At 46.3% G+C, this 15,739-nt stretch overlaps 1 protein-coding gene across 1 annotated transcript in view; it reads right to left on the bottom strand.

Annotated features, from left to right (window-relative positions):
- Window positions 1-15,739, bottom strand: part of LOC126187927 (probable cytochrome P450 4aa1) — a 279,646-nt gene that overhangs the window by 27,539 nt on the left and 236,368 nt on the right. Inside the window, exon 10 of the mRNA XM_049929290.1 lies at window positions 13,011-13,260. Within this exon, the coding sequence (XP_049785247.1) occupies window positions 13,011-13,260 (250 nt within the window). The remainder of the gene's footprint in view (window positions 1-13,010; window positions 13,261-15,739) is intronic.

Here is a 15,739-nt window from a genome sequence, read left to right on the forward strand (position 1 = left end):
CTTTACAAGAATAACTGCCTCGTGACGCTTCAGATATTTTGCACTCATTTTAAACTGGAACCGACAAAACAAAAAGTTCAACTCTCACACTTTATCTATACACTGTGCAAAAATGCATTGATTACAGATTCGAGACCACTAACAGAGACGTCTCCGCGGACGTTACGTTTAAAATCATGGCATACACTTACTTGTGGAATTGACTGTACTAAATTCTTTTCTTCTAAGAATTTTCTTGAGACAAAAAAGATAGGCCTACCCAAGATAACGCATTTATGGCTAATATTATTTGTTACAATGCAGTCGTACTAAAGGAATCAACTGATAAAAGCAAGCACTGCTTTATCATTTGTCATAGCAGTGCCGTTCTGTGGGTGCCAAACGCTGCCATGCTGGGCCGCCACGTGAAAAGTCGACGACGGTTTTCCCGGGTCGTCTCAGCCCAACCTCGTGCTCATTACTTTCCTATTTCTCCCTAATGGGCGCACTTTAGCCCATATCAGGCGATAAAGACTGAAGTTCTGCTGGCGTTCTCGTGTCGTTCAGTCAGCCGAAGAGTGGAAAACGTTGCGTGCTCGAACCTCAACATATATTCCGGATCTCAACTAATACTTCAGAGCACCTTTGACCTTAATGTAGAAAGCAAAATCGTCAAAATATTCTCATTCACTTAAGTAATCTCTGTTAATAGGTAAGAAGCATAAAATAAAATAAAATTACACTACAAGCCATTAAAATTGCTACACCAAGAAGAAATGCAGGTGATAAACGGGTATTCATTGGACAAATATATTATACTAGAACTGACATGGGATTACATTTTCACGCAATTTGGGTGCATAGATCCTAAGAAATCAATACCCAGAACAACCACCTCTGGCCGTAATAACGTCCTCGATACGCCTGGGCATTGAGTTAAACAGAGCTTGGATGGCGTGTACAGGTACAGCTGACCATGCAGCTCCAACACGATACCACAGTTCATCAAGAGCAGTGACTGGCGTATTGTGACGAGACAGTTGCTCGGCCACCATTGACCAGGCGTTTCCAATTGGTGAGTGATCTGGAGAATGTAGTGGCCAGGGCAGCAGTCGAACATTTTCTGTATCCAGAAAGGCCCACACAGGACCTGCAACACGCGGTCGTGCATTATCCTGCTGAAATGTAGGGTTTCGCAGTGATCGAATGTAGAGCCACGGGTCGTAACACATCTGAAATGTAACGTCCACTGTTCAAAGTGCCGTCAATGCGAACAGGAGCTGACCGAGACATGTAACCAATGGCACCCCATACCATCACGCCGAGTGAAACGCTAGTATGCCGATGATGAATACACGCTTCCAATGTGCGTTCACCGCGATGTCGCCAAACACGGATGCGAACATCATGATGCTGTAAACAGAACCTGGATTCATCCGAAAAAATGACGTTTTGCCATTCGTGAACCCACCGATTCCATATGCTGCTAACAGTCACTGGATCTCGACCAACGCGGGCAGCAATGTCGCAATACGATAAACCGCAATCGCGATAGGCTACAATCCGATCTTTATCAAAGTCGGAAACGTGATGGTAGGCATTTCTCCTCCTTACATGAGGCATCACAACAACGTTTCACCAGGCAACGCTGGTCCACTGCTGTTTGTGTACGAGAAATCGGTTTGAAACTTTCCTCATGTTAGCATGTTGTAGGTGTCGCCACCGGCGCCAACCTTGTGTGAATGCTCTGAAAAGCTAATCATTTGCATATCGCAGCATATTCTTCCTGTCGATTAAATTTCGCGTCTGTAGCACGTCATTTCGTGGTGAAGCAATTTTAATGGCCAGTAGTGTACATACTTTCCTGGAGTAGCACTCAGTGCCATGCAAAGTGTTTTTGCGCTCAGTAAGCGGTTGCTACCGCTGTATTACTATTCAGAAAACAGTAGCGATGCTACAGTCTTTATTGTCAGATTTCTCATAAAAACTGATCTTTGAGTTACTAAAATCCTTCTAATTATCCCTGAATTTTAAACGCCTACGTGGACACATTCCTGCGCTGAAGCGGTGTCGACGATATTGAAACTAAACTGTATCATCGAAGCACTTCTGAAACAGTTCTCTCCTTTTTAATTTATACACTCCTGGAAATTGAAATAAGAACACCGTGAATTCATTGTCCCAGGAAGGGGAAACTTTATTGACACATTCCTGGGGTCAGATACATCACATGATCACACTGACAGAACCACAGGCACATAGACACAGGCAACCGAGCATGCACAATGTCGGCACTAGTACAGTGTATATCCACCTTTCGCAGCAATGCAGGCTGCTATTCTCCTATGGAGACGATCGTAGAGATGCTGGATGTAGTCCTGTGGAACGGCTTGCCATGCCATTTCCACCTGGCGCCTCAGTTGGACCAGCGTTCGTGCTGGACGTGCAGACCGCGTGAGACGACGCTTCATCCAGTCCCAAACATGCTCAATGGGGGACAGATCCGGAGATCTTGCTGGCCAGGGTAGTTGACTTACACCTTCTAGAGAACGTTGGGTGGCACGGGATACATGCGGACGTGCATTGTCCTGTTGGAACAGCAAGTTCCCTTGCCGGTCTAGGAATGGTAGAAAGATGGGTTCGATGACGGTTTGGATGTACCGTGCACTATTCAGTGTTCCCTCGACGATCACCAGTGGTGTACGGCAAGTGTAGGAGATCGCTCCCCACACCATGATGCCGGGTGTTGGCCCTGTGTGCCTCGGTCGTATGCAGTCCTGATTGTGGCGCTCACCTGCACGGCGTCAAACACGCATACGACCATCATTGGCACCAAGGCAGAAGCGACTCTCATCGCTGAAGACGACACGTCTACATTCGTCCCTCCATTCACGCCTGTCGCGACACCACTGGAGGCGGGCTGCACGATGTTGGGGCGTGAGCGGAAGACGGCCTAACGGTGTGCGGGACCGTAGCCCAGCTTCATGGAGACGGTTGCGAATGGTCCTCGCCGATACCCCAGGAGCAACAGTGTCCCTAATTTGCTGGGAAGTGGCGGTGCGGTCCCCTACGGCACTGCGTAGGATCCTACGGTCTTGGAGTGCATCCGTGCGTCGCTGCGGTCCGGTCCCAGGTCGACGGGCACGTGCACCTTCCGCCGACCACTGGCGACAACATCGATGTACTGTGGAGACCTCACGCCCCACGTGTTGAGCAATTCGGCGGTACGTCCACCCGGCCTCCCGCATGCCCGCTATACGCCCTCGCTCAAAGTCCGTCAACTGCACATACCGTTCACGTCCACGCTGTCGCGGCATGCTACCAGTGTTAAAGACTGCGATGGAGCTCCGTATGCCACGGCAAACTGGCTGACACTGACGACGGCGGTGCACAAATGCTGCGCAGCTAGCGCCATTCGACGGCCAACCCCGCGGTTCCTGGTGTGTCCGCTGTGCCGTGCGTGTGATCATTGCTTGTACAGCCCTCTCGCAGTGTCCGGAGCAAGTATGGTGGGTCTGACACACCGGTGTCAATGTGTTCTTTTTTCCATTTCCAGGAGTGTACATCCACTTGGTATGAGACGGCTTTTAGCCGGTTGTCCTTCAGCAACATATTCCTTTCATTGCGCTCTCTGACATTACCGGAATAAAGTGAGATCTGTTGAGGAGATTCCTTTGTGCTACAGACTCTGTATTCAGACATTCCACGGTGTAGTAGTTCGTTGCTGGCCCGTTTCACAGTCAACGCAGGCGTTCCTGACGAACCGATCAAGAAGACTTGGTGGTGCGATAGAAGTGGTCAGCTCTCGACCAGTAGGTCTTTCCACCTGCTTGCGTCATACTGGCCGGCGGCGGTGATCTCAGAGGTCTCGAGAGCCCCGCGGCGTGCCAATGGCTTCCTCTGGGTCGTGACGCCGCTCTTGGCTTTCCGCCGTATGCATAATTCACGGCTGGTTTGTGGCGGCACGCAGGCCGTCGTATCGGTACGCCTGTCGCCTCCTAGCGATGTGTTGCACGCGGTTTGACGGCTGGCCGCTTGTGTTGCTAGCCCCTTTGCCCATCAGCTCTCCGACCCCATTGGCGGTGTCCGCAGCTTTGTCTGGCTTCCGTACGCCAGGTGTCGTATCAGCATATGATGCTTTCAGAATGAGATTTTCACTCTGCAGCGGAGTGTGCGCTGATTTGAAACTTTCCTGGCAGATTGAAACTCTGTGCTACTGGCAGAAGTAAACCTGTGAGGACGGGGCGTGAGTCGTGCTTGGATAGCTCAGTTGGCAGAGCACTTGCCCGCGAAAGGCAAAGGTCCCGAGTTCGAGTCTCGGTCCGGCACACAGTTTTAATCTGCCAGGAAAGTTTCATATCAGCGCACACTCTGCTGTAGAGTGCAAATCTAATTCTGGAAACATCCCCCAGGCTGTGGCTAAGCCATGTGTCCGCAATATGCTTTCTTTCAGGAGTGCTAGCCAGTCACGAAATAGCCGGTGCGATATTCCTTGATGGCACGGTGACTACCGAACGCTACGTGAAGGTTTTGGAAGCTGATTTCATCCCCATTATCCAAAGTGACCGTAATTTCGACAAGATGTGGTTCATGGAAGACGGAGCTCGACCTCATGGAAGCAGGAGAATGGTTGATGTACTGGAGGAGCACTCTGGGGACCGCATTCTGGCTCTCGGGTACCCAGAGGCCACTAGCATGGGCCTCGATTGGCTGTCATATTCTCCGGATATGAATATATGAGACCTCTTTTTGTGGGGCTATATTGAAGATAAGGTGCACAGAAATAACCCCAAAACCATTGCTTAGCTGAAAACAGCCTTTCAGAAGGTCATCGACAGCATCGATGTTCCAACACTTCAGCGGGTCATGCATAATTTCGCTGTTCGTCTGCGCCATATCATCGCAAATAATGGCAGGTATTTCGGACCTAAATCCAAATATCTGTAGTGACCTTTACCTATTCACTAAAGTGTTTGCACGCCGTAGTTTGTAACTAATTTACATTTTTTTCATATAGTTCAATAATTGTTTTACTGTATATCAAGCATTGCTTGTAACAGGTTGGCGAGCAGTGTTCTGTTGGAATGCAGATGCAAGAGTACATGGTAGTAGGTGGGCAATTCCAACGCAGCGATCTCACATTTCAAAACAGCCGTAACTGAGAAGGCAGATGTGGAGTACACAAAGATTCATTCCATGAGCCATCTGTCTTGACTACGCACCTTGTCCTCAGGGCATCACCATTTACCTCTACAACAACGTCTAAGCGGCCGGCTCAGTAATTCAGCATAATCTCTTGTTGAAATTGGTTCAAATGGCTCTAAGCATTACTGGACTTCACATCGAAGGTCATCAGTCCCCTAGACTTAGAACTACTTAAAGCTAACTAACCTAAGGACGTCACATACGTCCATGCCCGAGGCAGGAATCGAACCTGCGAGCGTAGCAGCACCGCGGTTCCAGACTGCAGCGCCTAGAACCGCTCGGCCACAGCTGCCGGCAATCTATTGTCAAAAGACTTTTTTTCACTGCGATGATAAACCGAAAAAGGTGGTGCTGTGGTTAAGGCACGTTATGGACTGTTGGGGTTCAAAATTTTTGTCCAACTCTCCTGGGTGATGTTTCCCGTGGTTTCACTAGATCACTAAAATCGAATTTCGCTAAGACTTCCTTGAAGAGGGAGCGCTTAGTCCAGTCCGACCTTCTGTTCCAGTCCTAGTGATTTAGTCATGGACGGGTTCTTTAACCTCAATTTTTCTCTCTTCTCCTAATGCCGACATGATTATTGTAGTGAGGATCAGTTACCATCACCAGTGCCTCAGCAAGAAATACTTGTACACAGTCCTAGAATCAGCTGATGCAAGGCAAACTTCGGCAGAGACAACACAACTGAAGCATTGGGCAACAGTCGAAAAAACGTAACGTTCGAAACTGACATTACATTGTTTTCTACTCTATAGTGGAGAGTAATTCCTGTGTAGTAGAACTGACATACACATCTTTACAACTTCGTGTACGAGCATTCAGTATGTCATGTGGTTTTAACACTACTGGCCATTAAAACAGCTACACCAAGAAAAAATGCAGATGATAAACGGGTATTCATTGAACAGATATATTATACTAGAACTGACGTGTGATTACATTTTCACGCAGTCTGGGTGCATAGATCCTAAGAAATCAGTACCGAGAACAACCACCTCTGGCCGTAATAACGGCCTTGATACGCCTAGGCATTGGGTCAAACAGAGCTTGGATGGCGTGTACAGGTACAGCTGCCCATGCAGCTTCAAACAATACCAATGTTCATGAACAGTAGTGACTGGCGTATTGTGACGAGCCAGTTGCTCGGCCACCATTGACCAGACGTTTTCAATTGATGAGAGATCTGGAGAATGTGCTGGCCAGCGCAGCAGTCGAACATTTTCTGTATCCATAAAGGTCCGTACAGGACCTGCAACATGCGGTCGTGCATTATCCTGCTGAAACGTAGGGTTTCGCAGGGATCGAATGAAGGGTAAAGCTATGGGTCGTAACACCTCTGAAATGTAACATCCACTGTTCAAAGTGCCGACAATGCGAACAAGAGTTGACCGAGACGTGTAACCAATGACATGGCACCCTATACCATCACGCCTGGTGATACGCCAGCATGGCGATGACGAATACATGCTTCCAATGTGCGCTCATCGCGATGTCGCCAAACACGGATGCAACCATCATGATGCTGTAAACAGAACATGGATTCATCCGAAAAAATGACGTCTTGCGATTCGTGCACCCAGGTTCGTCGTTGAGTACACCATCGCAGGCGCCCCTGTCTGTGATGCACCGTCAAGGATAACCGCAGCCATGGTCTCCGAGCTGATAGTCCATGCTGCGGCAAACGTCGTCGAACTGTTCGAGCAGATGATTATTGTCTTGCAAAAGTCCCCATCTGTTGACTCAGGGATCGAGACGTGGCTGCACGATCCGTTACAGCCATGCGGATAAGACGCCTGTCATCTCGACTGCTAGTGATACGAGGCCGTTGGGATCCAGCACGGCGTTCCGTATTACCCTCCTGAACCCACCGATTCCATATTCTGCTAACAGTCGTTGGATCTCGACCAACGCGAGCAGCACTGTCGCGATACGATAAACCGCGATCGCGATAGGCTACAATCCGACCTTTATCAAAGTCGGAAACGTGATGGTACGCATTTCTCCTCCTTACACGAGGCATCACAACATCGTTTCACCAGGCAACGCCGGTCAACTGCCGTTTGTGTATGAGAAATCGGTTGGAAACTTTCCTCATGGCAGTACGTTGTAGGTGTTGCGACCGGCGCCAACCCTGTGTGAATGCTCTGAAAAGCTAATCATTTGCGTATCACAGCATCTTCTTCCTGTCGGTTAAATTTCGCGTCTGTAGCACGTCATCTTCGTGGTGTAGCAACAATTAATGGCCAGTAGTGTATATGCCGTTGTATGCCAGCACTTGGTGATCTGTGATTGAATCTACCAGTCACAGAGAACTGCAGCTCTAATCATTAACGTATCCGACGATAGTGTGTACATGTACGAAGCTATACTGACATCCGATCATGTCATCACTTTTTTGTCAGGCGTCATACTATAAACATTCATATCACTTTCGAACACATAAATTGCATCACAGAATACGACTAAGAGGTAACAAGGTAAAAAATACTATCCTGCTGAGTTTGGCCAATATTAAATTATGAGAAATACATAATTTTGTAGTGGTAGAGGAAGAGGTACAAATGTGAAATAGGGGGGTAATATAGAATACTATGATTTCTCGCTGTACTTCGGTTAGCTGCTTAAAAACTACGTTCAGCGACTGTATATTGCTTTGGGACGCATTCATATTACAGTTGGCAGCCACTGCGAGTGAGTGAAACTGTTTTAACTGAATTTACTAGGAAGCATGAATGTTGCGTTTTGCTGGTTTTCAGTTTCGTTATTTTCATAATACATAAATTATTAATGAATTTTGTAGACAGCCTTTTAGCTAATACATTAAGTCCTTAAATGGCATGTTTGTGGTCTACTTAAATTTAATTTTCGATTGTATTTGCATTTCAGTATTTCAAGATGGGTGTGTCACTATTATGGAATACTAGTATTCTATATTTGCACCCTAGCACTTTCACAACTTGTTTTAGTTATAGAAATTGTTTCAGAAATAACTTCACGATGTAGAAAGTAGTGAGATGAATCTGCCATGTAAATAGCAGTTTAAAATGTTAGAGAAAAGAAAAAGGGCCACCCCAGAAACCAGGATGTTGCAAATCTCGCAAGCGAGACCATGTCAAAACCTTGTGACTGCGTCCTCATGCCTCCCACAAGATGGAACGGCTGGATATAACTTTCTTGAGGTCCTTGAAATCCTGTTATTCTGAGCTTGTTCGCGTGTGGATGAGGGAAATGATGGTCCAGTAACAAACATGGATGGGAAGGTGCCAGAGAGGGGACATAGCAGTCAATGGGTTTAGTATGACAGGAATATATCCATTAAAACCTCATATTTCCACTGATACAGGTTTCATTGCCAAGAATGAAGGAATAATTAAAGATTTACATAATGATCCAGTGAATGAACCATTCGCAGGAGCGACGTCTAAACGTGGAAAGGCTAGTGTTGAAGTCGGGGGGAGGGGGGCGGGGGGAACACTTGCTGCCACATGTGAAATTACGCCTTGACAAATCGCACCCGTTGCACAAATAAAGAAGAGGCCAGGTATGAAGGGAAGAAAAGCAGATCGTTCAGCAGGTGTAACCTTATCTTCGTACAAGAGATCTCTTCAAGCATCGACGACAGCAAAAAATAAACCGGGGACAAAGAAGCAGAGGCAGCAGAAGCCTGGGAACTAAGAACCACCTGTTTCTGAGGATCATGTTTTTAGTGTGAGAGATGATTGATAGTAGATTTCTGAACAACAGTGTTCCCACTAATGATGATGGCAGTTATTCTTTTTCTCAGGCCGATTTTCGCAGAACGATGCAGGAGAAGAATGGATAACGTGTGTAATGTGCGAAATGAGGGCGCACACTGAACGTAAGTGTTACGATAAAGTACGATATGTGTATGACTTCTGCAAGTGAAATTACGAGGATTGCCCAAAAAGTAATGCACCTCTTTGTTTTCTTCAACAATTCTTTATTGAAAATAATGAGAATTACACGCACGAAAGAATGGTGTTTTATCTACACACCTTATTTTTGCAAGTAATCTCCATCGCGTTCTATGGCCTTCCTCCAGCGCGAAACAAGGACGTGTATGCCCTGTCGGTACCAATCCTTGTCCTGGTGGCGGAGACAGTGCTTCACTCTGTCAATCAGCTGCTCATTGTCCTCAAGAGGTCTTCCACGAAAGCATCCTTTAGTGGCCCAAACAAGTGGAAGTCCGAGGGGGCTAGGTCAAGGCTGTCAGGTGTGACAGCCGTGGAATGGTCTCTCTGACCGCTGCAAATCGCGGAGCTCCGCCGAACCGCCTTCTGATGACCTCACCCTCCGTGCCCAGCTACTAACTGTACTTCTGTCTACACCAGGTGCTCCACAGACTTAGCACAAGCGTTTGTGAATATTCCCCACAGTTTCTTTCTCTGTAGTGAGAAATTCAACGACGTCTCGTTGCTTGTAAAGTACATCACCTACAGGCGCCATTTTGAAACTGTCCTGCAGCTATGATACCAGCCGGAAGTGACGGTAACTTGTCGCTCTCCCTCAGGAGACTTCAAATAACACACACGTAACGTTTCGCATTCGTACCACTGTTTTCGGCTGAGAAAAAAAATGCGGTGCATTACTTTCTGGACAAACCTCGTACTTAGACTAATGAATTTAATAACTGGAAATCGTGTATTTCGTGTGTTTTTCTATTCTCTTTACAGTGCTTCCTTGACAGTGAATTATTAGATTTTCCATGATTTGTTTTAACTTAAACAAACTTGAAACGAAAGGAGTATTCCATATTTGTACCTCATAGTCTGAAGTACCAAAAGTGTCAGACTCTGTGTTAAGCCTAATTTAGGAACGTTCCTAAGGTAGTATGTACTCAAAAATATAGGAAGTATTAAAATACGAGTGTCACTCCAAAGGAAATGCACACTATTTTTTTAATCCATCTTTTATTCTACATGTTTGAAAGTTTTACAGTATGTAGATACATCCTTTAGGAACAATATTTTCATTTCTGCACATAATATCCATGCCTCTCAACTGTCTTACGCCATCTTGGAACCAGCGCCTGTATACCCTCACGGTAAAATTCTGGACCAACCTGTTGGAGCCACTGTTTGGCAGCGTGCGCAAGGAAGTCATCGTCTTCAAACCTTGTTCCACGAAGAGAGTGTTTGAGTTTCCCAAAGAGATGATAGTCATGGAGCCAGGTCAGGACTGTAAAGCGGGTTTTTCAATGTTGTCCATCCGAGTTTTGTGATCGCTTCGACGGTTTTTTGACTGACATGTGGCCATGCATTGTCGTGCAACAGCAAGACATTCTGCTTTTGCCGATGTGGTCGAACGAGACTCAGTCGAGCTCGAAGTTCCTTCAGTGTCGTCACATATGCATCAGAATTCATGGTGGTTCCAGTTGGCATGATGTCCACGAGCAAGAGTCCTTCGGAATCGAAAATCACCGTAGCCATAACTTTTCCAGCAGAAGGTGTGGTTTTGAATTTTTTTTTCCTGGGTGAATTTGCATCATGCCACTCCATTGACTGCCTCTTGATCTCTGGTGAAAAATGATGGAGCCATGTTTGATCACCTGTCACAATTCTTCCAAGAAATTCATCTCCACCATTCTCGTACTGTCCCGAAAGTTCGCTACATACTGTTTTTCTTGTTTCTTTGTGAGCCTCTGTCAACATCCTGGGAACCCACCTGTCACAAACGTTTTTTAACTCCAACACTTTCAGTATTCTGCATACACTTCCTTCCCGTGTCCCAACTTAGCTCGACAATTCGTTCACTGTGATGCGTCTGTCAGCAGTCACCAATTCGTTAACTCTCTGCACATTGACTGGAGTGTGTGCAGTACGAGGCCTGCCGCTGCGAGGGCAATCCTCAATATTGCCGTGCCCACATTCATCACGTAACCTGCTTGCCCACTGACTAACTGTACTGCGATCGACAGCAGCATCTCCATACACCTTTTTCAACCTCTTGTGGATGTTTCCCACTGCCTCGTTTTCACAGCACAGGAATTCTAAGACAGCACGTTGCTTCTGACGAACGTCAAGTGTAGCAGCCATCTTGAAGACATGCTGTGACGGCGCCACTCACGGGAACAGGTTGAACTAAGTTTGAAAACAAGCGGGAAAGATGTATCTACACAATGTAAAACTTTCGCACACCTAGAGTGAAAACTGTATTTTTAAGAAAAAATGTGCATTTCTTTTAGAGTGACTCTGGTATACCCCAAAGTATGTGCTACAGATATTTTGCTTGCTTAATATGAAAAACTGAGAAATTTACTAGCGAGAAACAAAATGGTACTCCACATTTGCACGACTTCCTCTACTGAGGAGTAGAGATGGGGGATCCGCTCTTGAACTAATTCATAGAGTTCAATCTTTCAAAGGAGTGAACAATCAGTGATTCAGAAAAAAAGAACGGTAGCTCCAAACGTTTCCCACGGCAGAGAGAGAGAGAGAGAGAGAGAGAGAGAGAGAGAGAGACGGAGCATATCAGCAGCGCCTCTGCTGGTCAGAGCACAGTGCATGCCACACAACACAGCCAGCGCCGGCCTCTGCCCTGCTTCTACCTTGGCTGCCTGCATTGTGCAGTGCCCCATTGGATTTTGAGTTTCGCATATGCCGTACCGTCTCTGTGCGTCGTCTGCCGTGTGCACTGTGCAGTGTCTGGCGCAGCTTAACTTCGCATCGGACTCTGTCGGCGATCATTTCAGTCGCACGTCCTGCCCTCTGGGCAGTTGATGCGAGCAACAGGACAGAGAGCCACCTAGCGGATAACATAGGAACTACTTGCAAAAACCTGCTCGCAAGGGAACGGACGATTTGTCTCAGAGCGGGTGAGTTCACCACTCCCCCCCACCCTCGGAACTCGCCCGCTCAATGCTCACCCCACCGTCTCGACTCTAGCCAGAGCGTCGAGCAAAGCGACTCAGGTGTCACTCTGGTCTCTGCGGTCTCAGCTCACACAGTAATACAGCTCGCGGCTCGACCTGCTCGACTCAGCGCCTCTGCATCGGAGTTCGTCCCCACTGGATATTGTTCTTCGTAGTAATACCGCTATGTATATTACATTATTATGTTATGTATACATCAATTGTATTTATTTTATTTTTATTTGTTTAAACTGATCAGATTAGGTTCCTGACGACTCCTCTTACTATAGGATTTTTATTATGGACACTCGAATTTACGCTTTAATTACGAGCGAACTGATAAACGTATCGCAAAATGTGATACACCAATATTTTCCTTGTTTTATTCTGCGTAAGGCTATATGCAGCACTTTCGTTTTACAGTCAAATTTATATATTTTTTTCTTATTCTGGTACGGATTTTGCGATTTTAGGCGTCTTCGAAAGGAAACGTTCACTTTAAAAATATATGGCTTGCGATGTATTTGTACGAGGTTAATGAAATTTTAATACATTATAGCCAAATATATTGTTAATGTAAATCTCAAGTTACAACATTTTCCGATCACCCAAAAAACCACGATAGTGCAAAATAAATCAATAATCAAAAACTTTGTCATATCGTGGAAATTTCAATAACAATACAAAATTCTTACTCATTATCTGTGTTATTTCAAAATAGGATCAAATAAGATCAAAATACAGGTATAGTACTGGAATAAACCAAGTTTAAAGGGCAATGTGCCTTCCATTTATTTTCTATTGTAAATGAGTGGTGAGTCATGAAAAAGAGCTAATTCATTTCAGGGAGTGAACAGTTCTGATCCAATCTCTGAAAAGAACAGTTTTGCCCATCTCTACTGAGGAGGACACTAGGTAGGCTGCAGGGGCGGCGCCGGCTGCCCGCGGCACGCACCTATGACGAGGTCGTCGCCGAGGCGGCGCGCGATGAGCGGCACGCTGGGGAAGAGGCGCAGCGCCTCGCGCACGCACTGGTCCAGGTACTTCATGCGCGACAGGTCCTCGCGCGTGGGCGGCCGGCCGCAGTCGCTGCCGCCCTCGTAGAAGATGGCGCGCAGCTCCTCCATGGCGCGCTCCTGGCACTCGGGGTTCTGGGCCAGCAGGAACGTGCAGAACGCCACCGCCGCGCCCACCGAGTCCTGGCCCTGCAACCGGCACAAAAGCCAACCGCACTCAAACACCAGTCTCACTGTACATTCCCATACCACTTGTCGAAACAAAACACCTCCAGTCGCTTTGACGAATCACTTTCAGCTCTACATTACACCAGCTTCAACATCTACATACATACTCCGCAATCCACCATACTGTGCCTGGCGGAGGGAACCTCGTACCACAACTAGCATCTTCTCTCCCTGTTCCACTCCCAAACAGAACGAGGGAAAAATGACCGCCTATATGCCTCTGTACGAGCCCTAATCTTACTTATCTCATCTTTGTGGTCTTTCCGCAAAAGACCACAAAGTTGGCGGCAGTAAAATTGTACTGCAGTCAGCCTCAAAGGCTTGTTCTCTAAATTTACTCAGTAGTGATTCACGAAAAGAACGCCTCCTTTCCTCTAGAGACTCCCACCCGAGTTCCTCAAGCATTTCCGTAGCACTCGCGTGATGATCAAACCTACCAGTAACAAATCTAGCAGCCCGCCTCTGAATTGCTTCTATGTTCTCCCTCAATACGACCTGATAAGGAACCCAAACGCTCGAGCAGTACTCAAGAAAAGGTCGTATTAGTGTCTTATAAGAGGTCTCCTTTTCAGATGAACCACATCTTCCCAAAATTCTACCAATGAACCGAAGACGGCTATCCGCCTTCCCCACAACTGCCATTACGTGCTTGTCCTCCTTCATATCGCTGTGCAATGTTACGCCCAAATATTTAATCGACGTGACTATGTCAAACTCTACACTACTAATGGAGTATTCAAACATTACAGGATCATTTTTCCTATTCATCTGCATTAATTTACATTTATCTGTATTTAGAGTTAGCTGCCATTCTTTACACCAATCACAAATCCTGTCCAAGTCATCTTATATCCCCCTACAGTCACGACACCTTCCCGTACACCAGAGCATCACCAGCAAGCAGCCGCACATTGCTATCCACCCTATCCAAAAGATCATTTATGTAGATACAAAACAACAGCGGACCTACCACATTTCCCTGGGGCACTCCAGATGATACCTTCACCTCCGATGAACACTCACCATCGAGGACAACGTACTGGGTTCTATTACTTACGAACTCTTCGAGCCAGTCAGATACTTGGGAACCAATCCCATATGCTCGTACCTTAGTTAGGAGTCTGCAGTGGGGCACCGAGTCAAACGCTTTATGGAAGTCGAGCAATATCGTATCCCTCCTATAACCTTCATCCATGGTTCGCAAGATATCATGTGAAAAAAGAGCGAGTTGCGTTTCGTAGGAGCGATGCTTTCTAAAGCCGTGCTGATGCATGGACAGCAACTGAGAATATGTTCGAGAATCCTGCAACAAACCGATGTTAAGGATATTGGTCTGTAATTCTTCTGACCCCCTGACCTACATGTACAAAGAACTCCAACCCTGATCCAGGCACCACAGTGGCCAGCATTCAGTCACTGGTATCCGTAAATTTCTGCTTGACACAGCGAACCGTTTGACCACCACTTGCCTACCTGAGTCGGCATGTGATGATCGAAATGATCGCTGTGTCGTGTGGAAATCTCAGGATACCAGTCACTGAATGCTGGCCTCTATCTTGACAGTACCAGAGCTGCGATTCTTCCTACAAGTAGGTCAGGCTGTCTGAAGATGCCGTAATGTAACTTGTGAGGTAATGGGCGGAATGTGGCCGCTCGGCCAGCCAGGGTCTGGCAGAAAATACGTGGTACCGAACGTTAGCCGGACGAGAGGTGTAGCCCCAGCGCATGCTCCAGCCACGTGGCTGGGAATTCCATTGTGACGCTGTGTCGATGAAGGAGACACGCTGGGAGTGCCAAAGATGGCGGACTTTGTGAAACCTTAATGGCAGACATCTCACAGTACGTATAGAAATTAATACTAGCCACATGAATCATGATACCTCAAAAAGAAACATATTTGCACGACGATTCTGATGGTGTAATCACCTTTTCGATATATTTATTAGTTTAAAGTTTACTGTCTGACGATAAATTATACGAGTAACACCCAGCAACGAATTTCCAAAATCTAAACAGTTCATCCGATTTCTTCGATCTACGTATGTTTAGAAAGCTGTTAGTGTAAACCTAAATTGGTATGAATTAAAGGCATGTAACTTAAATAGTACATGAGTTATTGGAGGTCAAAGTGGCCGATTACTATCGATAGCGTCAGGCCGTAAGAACTGCACAGTTACACGACGAAACGGTAGCATCACACTTATAAATATATTTATTCATCTATGTCTTTGTTAATGTCCGATATATACTATTCATGAAGAAACTGGTTAAATATTTACTGTGTTTTAGATAGCACAGAGACATTAGGCTACTGGCCTACCTTTCGTTGCTATTCCATTCATATATGTTTATTTAATTTCTTTATGCATTTAATAATGTGTGTTAGAGCGTGTTTATCGTCCAGGCGTAGGAATATTTATTTAATTTCAAGTTATTTAAA

Source organism: Schistocerca cancellata, chromosome 5, assembly GCF_023864275.1.
Source record: "Schistocerca cancellata isolate TAMUIC-IGC-003103 chromosome 5, iqSchCanc2.1, whole genome shotgun sequence".
Classification (NCBI taxonomy): Eukaryota; Metazoa; Arthropoda; class Insecta; order Orthoptera; family Acrididae; genus Schistocerca; species Schistocerca cancellata.